The 9,806-nt window shown below is 46.7% G+C and overlaps 1 protein-coding gene across 1 annotated transcript in view; it reads right to left on the bottom strand.

Annotated features, from left to right (window-relative positions):
- Positions 1-3,750, bottom strand: part of LOC143502697 (protein Jumonji-like) — a 76,563-nt gene extending 72,813 nt beyond the window's left edge. The window contains exon 1 of the mRNA XM_076995358.1: positions 3,203-3,750. Within this exon, the coding sequence (XP_076851473.1) occupies positions 3,203-3,247 (45 nt within the window). The 5' untranslated portion in view covers positions 3,248-3,750. The remainder of the gene's footprint in view (positions 1-3,202) is intronic.
- Between the last annotated feature and the right edge of the window lie 6,056 nt (positions 3,751-9,806).

The following is a 9,806-nucleotide window of genomic DNA, read 5'->3' as shown; positions in this document are numbered from 1 at the left end:
AATCTATGATTAGATTCAGACTCAGACACACCGTCATCACCTCATAACAAGTGAAAAACTATTTCATTAAGTTATCGCACATTGCCCATATTTAAAAGCAGAGTTAAGGCAGGAAAAGGTTGCGTGTGCCAACCGGTTTCACTGAAAGAAAACCGTCTGGTGAAGAGAGTCAGCCAAGCCATGCAAGTGAACTGAGCTCCAGCAGTGTGTATCCCCAGCTCCAACAATAGATGGACTCCTGAGGGTTTGGGCCATCAGTTATTCCAGGTCACACCCTTTATTTTAAAAAGCCCTTTAAAAAGACCATTTGCATTAAAACAGAAGGTTAAATGAAGCGCGTGGAGCTAAGGGCAGGCACTGGCATGTAACACACACACACACACACACACACGCACACACACAGACGTTTGCAGCTTTCTCCTCACAAATGGCCCAAGTTGCCACATTTACATTGTAAAGCTGAGGGGGTGAGAGGAGAGAGAGAGGGTGGTGTCACGGGTGGTGTCACGGGTGGGGGTGGGGGGCGTGGCCCTGCTCTCCGGTTTTGTTTCCTCTTTTTGTGCTGCGCACACAGCAGTGGAGTTTTCAACTTGGCCCTCATCAGTTGTGCGCCTGTTGAAACAAACGCTGACAGCTACTTTACATTTGCAAAGGCCCCTGCAGCAGCTGGGCCTGTCCCACCACAACACGGCCGCAAATCGGAGTTCGACCCCAGCTGAGCCCGGAGAGAGAGAGAGAGAGAGAGGGAGGTAGAAAAGGGGAGAGCAACGGCTCCAAAGAACAACTCTCCCTGGCTCTAAAATATCCAACAGGCAGAATTATTGGGAGAGGCTGTCCGGGTGTGAGCATGTCAGGATGGCCTGGTGCACGGCGGCCATTACACGAGGCCACTCTGAGACCAAAGATTGGTGCCCTGCTCATAACTTTCTTCTCCTTGTAACATGTCCATCAATCCAGGTCACCTAATTACATTTCCTCGCTAGCTTTTATCAGCTTTTATCCCCCCCCCCCCCCTCTTTTTCCCCCTACAGATGAATTTTAATAACATTCACAGCACATCAGAGATTGAGGGGGATGACAAAACAACTTGCACTCTTGTTCCATGGGACATGGGGAAGCCAAGCATGTATAATTGTCTTACGCTAATTAGGGGGAGGTTAAATTAGAAGGACCAGGATTTGTGTGGAGTGGTAGGGGGAAGGGCAGAGGGCTCGTGGGACACCTCCTCCTCCTCAGTGTTTTTGTTGATCGTCTGTTTCGGTCTGACCAGATTTCGGTCATGGCTGCGTGTTCGTCTCTGAGACATGACAGGGTTATCCACATATCCCACACCACCTCCACACACACCTCCAATGGCCCGAACACAGAAACCACAAAATAACTGTGATTTTAAAATATTAAAAGACAAAAAAACCTTTCTATTTACTGTGACTTATTCTATTACCATAACAAATACTTACATGTACTAATACTTATCACTTCACTAAAATGTTCCAATTCAAACATTTGAACTAAAGAAAATACCTGGCATTTTTAGTTAGAGGTCGTTTTTACGTGGTAATATGTTTTTTCCACACATTTCCACAAAACAACCCGCATTGCTTTCAGTAGTACTGGAAACGGCACCAAAAACCCATTCCTTTTTTACAAAGAAAAAAGGAAAAAAAAATAGAAAACGTGTTTGGAACAACTTTTATGGTTATGTCTGAATCTGAATAGGATAAATCAAGGGTGAATATCTGATTGTGCTTTGAAACACTTAGCAGCTTAACAACTTAGTAGCTAGACGACCGGCTCCTGCGCGTGACTGTAACGCCTTCACGTGCAAACGCGCCTCGCGCGCTGCCACTTTAACTCACGCTCGTGCGTTATCTGTTTCCCCCCCTTCTAAGCCGCCGCTAGCTCTTAACAAAGGACACCAAACGTGACAAACTACGCTGGAAACCAAAAACGGACGAACAATGTCACGAAGTGACTGTTAAAAATGCGGACTGCCTCTAAGAAAAGTTAAAGATGGAGGCACGTGAGAGCCTCGGCAGCCAGTTGCACCTCCTTCTCCACGGGCCGACCCTTTAAACGCCACGGCTTTGTTATGCTGGGCTCATACATCCTACGTACGAGAACAGCGTACAGAATAAAGTTTTAAAAGACGATCCTCCCATATGCTCCTGACCGATGTTTAAAAGTTTGCGGCTCCCCCGCGCCGATGAAACGGCCGGTCCCGCACGCTCGAGCCTCCGCAATGCGTCTAGAAACGCAGCGTCCGTTAAAACGACACCCGTAAACGACCTCGCACCGTAAACGGAGCACCGAGGAGCGTTTTAAACGACGAACCGCCACATCTCAGCGAGAGAGAGAGAGAGAGAGACCGTCGAGGAGCTGAAATTGTGCCCCGCGCGCCGCGGCGATATCGCACGAGACGCTGCGCGCGAGACGCGCGACTCCCCGCTGCAAACATCGGCCGTACAAGCCGCGCGTCGGTCAACTTCCAATATATTTAAGCTCGGGACATTTTCGCCACTATTCGACGGCAGCAGCGCCGTGGCTCGTCCTCCCCCCCACCTTGTTGTGAGGAAATAAAAGGCCGGTCCACACCGAACCACCCGCACCTCCCGGGTGTAGTCAGCTACACCCAGGTCTCATCTCAACCACGCCGAAATGATGGAGACGACACACACACACACACACACACATCGACATCAATGTCACTATTCTCTACATATCGGCGTCAGTGTTTTCTGCCTGTTTAGGGAAACGGAACCCGGAATAAACCCCAAGCGATATGGCCGGTCCATCTGCTCCGAACGAGACCCGAGCAAACAAAGCCGTTCTGGAAACAATTACGTTTCCGATGGGATTTCATTTGTATCGTTACCCGATTATATAAAGTGTTACAACGTAACAATTTCTGCAAGTTCTAGTCCGGAGCATCTGTGTGGTGTGAAGCAAAACCTCGAATCCGACGATACCGCGAGAAACACAGAATACAGTCGATGCATATGAAACTTGAAGCCTTTACACCGTGTTAAAAATATCTCCAAACACGCGATACAGTTCATCACAGCACCCAAGTGCGGCTTTTACAACAATACGACGATTAACCCAGGATCCAAGTTCATGCATTTTTCATAAAACCAGCCCAGAACTCAAAACTTAAAGGTCAACGCGTCGCCTTCAGATCTAGAAATGGAGGAGAACTTACATATCTCTTTTGAATGATATTTCTCTTAGGTCTTTCCTTGCTCATCCTGCAGCCCAGACGTGTTCGCTACGGGGAGAATCGCCACATGAATTTCCTCCTTCGCTTCTCTTCTCTACCCCCGGTGCAAGAACAAAAACGATTTAAATCCCTGTAGTTCGCCTGCTCGCAGAGTTAAATCCCCCCTTCAGTCGTTACTTCCTTGTGCGATGTTGGAATAGTCAGTAAATCCTAGATCAGTGGTCCATGATGGATGAGAGAACACAAAACAAAAACACCCAGTTCAAAACAATTCTCAACAATAACTTCCATCGGTGGACCAGCCTGCTGCATGCGTCCCGGCGCTGAAAACGAGCGTGTGTTCTGGGTGTCTAAGTCACATCTTTCTTAGAAAGGACGACGGCATGAAAATGTCATGAAATAAATAAGGTCAAAAGCGTTGTGGTCACGTTTTGGCTGGAGCTATCGGGCGGTGAGTGAACTCTCCAGAGCCGCGGCTAATATGAAGAAGACGAGCTTCTTTCTTTCGGAGACTCAGCCTATCACGCCGACACCGTCTCGAGCGGTAACTTTAAAAGGCCGTGTTAGGGACCGAGGGGAAAGTGGCCTACTTTTCCTAGCCGTTTTTGGTAACTTTAAAAGGCCGTGTTAGGGACCGAGGGAAAATTGGCCTACTTTTCCACTATTCCGACGGAATAATAGTTGAAAGACTCGATGTTCTATGGCGATTTAGAAATGTTTGCATCAACTCTGTGGATTTGTTCTCGGGAGTTATAGGTGTTTAAATTAAAAGTAGATTATTTGGAAATCTACTTCAACAAATCTGTATTGTGCCGTTTTTACTCCGCTGTTGCTGTTTTTTCTACTTAGTTGACTATCCATGTATCGGGAAAGGACATAAAAAAAATAAAAATAGGTAACATACTGTATTTGACACAATTAACCCAAGTTAGATATTTTGTAATATATTTCGTATATTTTCTTCAGTCACATGTATGTTTTGACAAATAGCCAAATAAGTCTTTGTTTGGTCTTATTCTGTTAGTGTTTACTTGCATGCTGTTGATCAAATGAACTTATTTTAATTGATTAAATATAACTTAATTTAAATACATTCAATAATTTTAAATGAAATGTGTAACAACGCTCTCTTTTGTGTGACTTCAAAGAAGGCTTGAATGCAGGGTTCGTTTTTGTTCTACTTTATATGGCACTTTATATGGCTAATGGGCACTTTCCCTTCAGCAGAGTTGCCTAAAGTGCGTTTACACCCAGTTTATTTACCAAATGTGCGACCTCTTCATGAATGAGTCACAAAGGAGAAGACTGACTTGAATGAATCCAGGAGTGACAAGCCGATGATTCACAAAGAAATGTGTCACATCAAGCGGGAAGTCAATATCACAAGCACTTTCATCATCATCATCGTCATCATCATCGTCATCATCATCATTGGCAAAAGTACCACATCCCTCACATTCTGGGAACAAATGAGTCGACAGATTCAAAACCCAACACACCGTGTCTTACCGCATGTGTGTGTGTGTGTGTGTGTGTGTGTGTGTGTGTGTGTGTGTGTGTGTGTGTGTGTGTGTGTATGTGTGTAAAAAAGCATGTCTCACTCCCAAGATTTTTACAAAGTGTTTCCCAGACCCCTTGTTTGCACGTGGGCTGTAATAATTCCAGTTTTTCTGCCCTAATCTTTCACCTTCAACCTCCTCAAGGGCTTTTTCATTAGCACATGATTGTGTCTGTTGAAAATATTAAATTACGTTATTGTCCAGGTCCAGGATTTAATTTACCTGAAAAAGGTATAAAAGGATCTTAAATCATATATATGGATGTTATTACATAGTAACACATGCTCACATGGAAAATATGTTTGAAAATGTCTATAATGATTCTTCAGAAGCATATGCAGATACATTAGTAATGTAGTCTACTTCACTGGTGCTCACATTGAGAAGAGGCCTGAGTTTGTCTGTGTCGCTGCGAACCTTTCCCAGCGAACCTATCCCCAACCTTCTGGTCAGCCTCCAGATGGCTTTGGTCTCAATGAAGGCTAGCAGACGGGTGGAGGATGGCTGCAAGTGTCCTCCAGATGTGCTGGTATTTCAGATGATGTAGTGGGGGACGTGTGACCTGTGGTGTCCACTCTGGAGGAAGTACACGGCCCAAACTGACCACGTTTGACCACGTCGGATGGTACGTGGGCTTCGTTGATTAATATATCGCGGGTGAGCAGGAGAAAGACAGTTACTGGGGGAGGGGGGAGGGGGTTCCGTTAAGTTGACCCCTAACGCGAGACCAGATCCTGGGCCAGACAGAAGGGGCCAGACCTCAACCTGAGAGCTTCCTGTCCCGCCCACTCCACCAAGCCTTCCTGCTCATTTCCTGTTAATGGTTCAAGGGTGGCGCTCTGAGGCCCGGCGGGCGGAGAAGGCTGCGGGAGGAGGTGCTGAGCTTGACGGACGCCAGTGTGAGTTTCCATCAGACCGAGGCTGTGGCCATTAGGCTGTGACAGGGGGGGCTAAATAGCTCCAGCATAATTGATCGTTTCCTAATCAATTCGCCATGTATGTCCTGTTGGGGATTTCGCTTCGTAACTTTCTGCATATGAAGCGGAGGGGTTGATTCAGGCCTCCCGCTCTCTTGAATTTGTTTTATTTAAGCAGTTGTGTGTTCTGTTGATTTTGTACCTTGGGGCTTGATAGTGAAATCTCTGGGGCTGATCACACTCTACTGTGAGCGATACTTAAACCCAAAGGACTCAGTGTGAGACATACTGCACTGAAGATACTCGCACTGATGGGGGGGGGGGGGGGGGGCAGGAGCCTGCTGGTTGCACATTATACCTTTACAGCTGTACATTTACCCTCTTCCTCATTCCCTACATTGATGGAGCACAGGTCTGGCAGATCGCTGTTTTACTGGGGACCTCTAAGTGCCTGTGTGTGTGTGTGTGTGTGTGTGTGTGTGTGTGTGCGTGCGTGCATCCGTGCACGTGCACACACACCCAGAGCCTGAGTGCGTTTGTGTACTCCTCTACAGGCAGGCAGTGTAAGCTCTGGTCATCAGCAGGACCCTGTGAGGGAAGGCCGAGCATTGATTATAGCTTTCAGTCCTAATAGAACTAATTGTTCAGTGAGCCAGAGCAGAAGGCTGATTCTGGGCGGCTGGGAGCTGGATGAATTACAATGACCAAATCAGGATTGATCTACAAACCCAACGCAAAATCCATATGCATGTTACATGATGAAACTGAAATAAATTAAAGCACCAGCCACCCCCTCCTCGAGCATTGCATGTGTTTTTTTTTTTTTTTACACAAATTCACCATCAGTGTTAATTGTTAAAACAAATTTCATTTGACAGCACATAATCACAGAGTACTTTTTAATCCTGAATAATGTCAAATTGCGAGGCTAACTGTTGCTTTGAACAACATATTTAACAGCCTGAGCGCAAAGCCATCCCGTTCCCTTTGAGTTCAGCTCTGTGGAGACTCAGGCAGACTGCAATTAGTGTGGAGAAACGGTGTGGCTGTCTGTGGGGAAAGGGGGGGGGGGGGGACGACACAACACCGCATTAACATACACTCACTTGTTTCTTTTTTGTGCAAAGAAAAAAAAACCTAAAAGAAACAAGGCACGGAGTGTTAAAAAACAAACGGAAATGATTTAATAATCGGAAGAGCAGCCCTAAACCATCACTGGAACTGAAGTCCTGCAGCTTGTTTCATTAGAGATGTGTTAACCCCTCCCCCACCCCCACACCATCCCCTCAGGGTCTGCACAGGCCAGTGAAGATCACAAACACACCGGGGTTTATGGCACTGCCCCCCACCGAGGGACCTCCTGGCCCAGTGTACCAGCGCAGATAATTGGACACCTTGAATCAGAAAATCCCCTCTGAAAGCAAACTCACCATGGGTGATTGCGTCAGGTAAATGAAATGCAAACAGTGGATACAATGAACCAGAACTCAGGGGCAAAACAGAACCTGGACTGTGGGTTTTGGCTGCTGGAGTTTCCTTCGACTGCCTGGTTCGGATGTGGCAGAGTTCCGGGCCCAATCAAAACTTCACTATAAACCCGACGAGTTTTACTTATTGTAATGACACTGAATACACGGGATATCACCAACACTGACCTCTGATGTAATTACAACTGTGAAAAGGGTTTGATAAGTCTATCAAACATTTTAGGACTGTTCTGGAAAAAAAAAAGAAACTCTATTAAGCTAACTTCTCAGCTCTTTTCAGTCGTGCTATGTGCGTGAAGTGGTGGTGTCCGTTTGTACAAAACTTGAAAGTCCTAAAAGCAGCGTGAGGCAGGTGCAGCCAGTCGGCGTGGACGACGTGAAAGAGCCTCAGGATTGGGGGGGCTTTGTCTCCGCGCTTCAGTGGGGCTGCACTGCCTTCAGGCTGTCGCCTAGATACAGCACGCCCCGGTCATGTGACCTGAGCTCGTGGTACTGGTGCTGAAATCTGGCTTCTCCTCTTCAAAATCACGGTCTTTTTTTTTTCTTTCTTTCTGTGTATTGACTACCATTCAGGTCAGGTCCAGTCACACGCCATGTGACTCTCCTCTCTGCTGTTTACACTTATCAGACCAACCCCCTCCGAATCTCCCGTTCTCTACAAACACGTGTGGATTATCAAGCCGTCTTATCTTCTTTCTCATAAATTCGCCAAAATCAAAATAAATCTTTCATGCCGTGTAGCTGACATGCTACATAACTACATTTCCGCAACAGAACAGTTTCTGGTAGTGCTTACTGATATGTCTGGTTAGACGGATCTGGTGTGCCAAACTGGCTTGTGTTATCATACATGAACATTTAATGAATGGGGTCCACCCACGCACTCTTCCGCAGTGGGGCCTGTGGTCTGGTGAGTCATGTGGGCCCGGTTTGCTACAGGTGGGTGTCCGGATGAATTGGAACCCATGGGGCGCCCAGCCTCAGCCAGGGGCTTCGTTCATGCCCCGGACACCTGCACCAGGCACAAAGGGCAGTCCTCTTGGCCTATTGTGGGGGTGGGAGTAATGGGGAGGGGGTGAGAGAGGGGGGGAAGAAGGAGAAAGAGAGCAAGAAAGAGAGAGAGACAGAAAGAGTGGGAGGCTTGCTGACCTCAGCCACATGGAAACAAAGTAATCCAAACGCACTCTGGCGAGGCAACAGCTGGAGAGAGCAGTGATGGACAGCAGGGTGGGTGGTCTTAGAGAGGGAGAGAGAGAGAGAGAGAGAGAGAGAGAGAGAGAGAGGGAGAGAGGTAGAGAGAGAGGTAGAGAGAGAGAGGGGGAGAGAGAGAGGGAGAGAGAGAGTGAGAGGGGGAGAGGGGTAGAGAGGGAGAGAGAGGGAGAGAGAGAGAGAAGGAGAGAAAGAGAGAGGGGGAGAGGGAGAGAGAGGGAGAAAGGTAGAGAGAGAGGGAGAGAAAGAGAAGGAGAGGAAGAGAGAGGGAGAGGGGAGAGAAGAGAGATGGGGAGAGAGAGGGGGGGATAGGTAGAGAGGGAGATGGAGAGAGACAAGGAGAGAGAGTGTGAGGGGTGAGAGAGAACGAGAAAGAGGGTGTGAGAGAAAGGGACAGGGAGCAACATGGAGAGAGAGGGTGAGAGAAAGCGAGAGAGTGTGAGAGAGAAATAGTGGGGGTGAGAGAAAGGGAAAGAGGTGATGAGAGAGAAAGAAAGAAAGAGAGAGAGAGAAGAAAAAAGAGTCTCATGAGTGAAACAGTCCCTGCTAGCAATGCCTATTACCTGATCAGGCCTATTATCTCTAATCAGCCCTTCAAATGAACACAAAAATGATAAAGTTCATCTTTAATAATTAAAGACTAGTAGCTATTTTTAAAGGTGAATTTAAAGCATGAACCACGTGTCCAAACCAAACGTCCAGATTAGAGTTCAACAAGATGATGTGACTAGGACATGTGTCCATAGACTCCCATTTAGTTTCCATGTGTTATGAACCTACAGAACTACCACAGAAACTGCCATAAATACCATCAGGTATGAGGCAGCCATTTTGGGTCAGCTAGCATGATGGCATGGTCTCCAGTTGACAGCCGAGCATAATAAACCCTGATGAGGGTATTCTTTATTTTCAGAGGAAACTATTTTAAAAAGACGTTTAAATTCAGCTGTTGTCCTCAAGCACCAAAAAGCAGCGATTTTAATTAATCCTCCAGGATTATTAATAGTGGGTCAATTGAGTCTGTTGTCTGAGAAGAATATTTTATAGTCCTGCTACATTCACAGACTGGGCAAAAGTCCTGGTGGGCTTTTTCTGTGTGGGGCTTATCAAGGCTGCATGGTTTGCATGATAAAAAACCAGGTAATTCTTGTGGGAGGTCCATGGTTTTTGCATATCCCTTGGGCCCTTGTAATTTAGCTACATATGTCCTTTTTTAATAGGCTGTCCTCTCTCTCTCTCTCTCTCTCTCTCTGTTTTCTTTTTTTTTATCAAGGTCTGGTTGTCTGGTCTATGGCTGTACCCGCCTGATTTGCAACTGAAAAGGCTCAATTGTACTTGAACTAACTGAATAAGCACCGGGTTGGGCTAAGGAGTGGGTGAGCAGAGCAAAGGTGGTTTGCGTGCGTGACTTGAG

This window comes from Brachyhypopomus gauderio, unplaced genomic scaffold, assembly GCF_052324685.1.
Source record: "Brachyhypopomus gauderio isolate BG-103 unplaced genomic scaffold, BGAUD_0.2 sc197, whole genome shotgun sequence".
NCBI lineage: Eukaryota > Metazoa > Chordata > Actinopteri > Gymnotiformes > Hypopomidae > Brachyhypopomus > Brachyhypopomus gauderio.
This window is presented reverse-complemented; position numbering and strand designations above follow the sequence as displayed.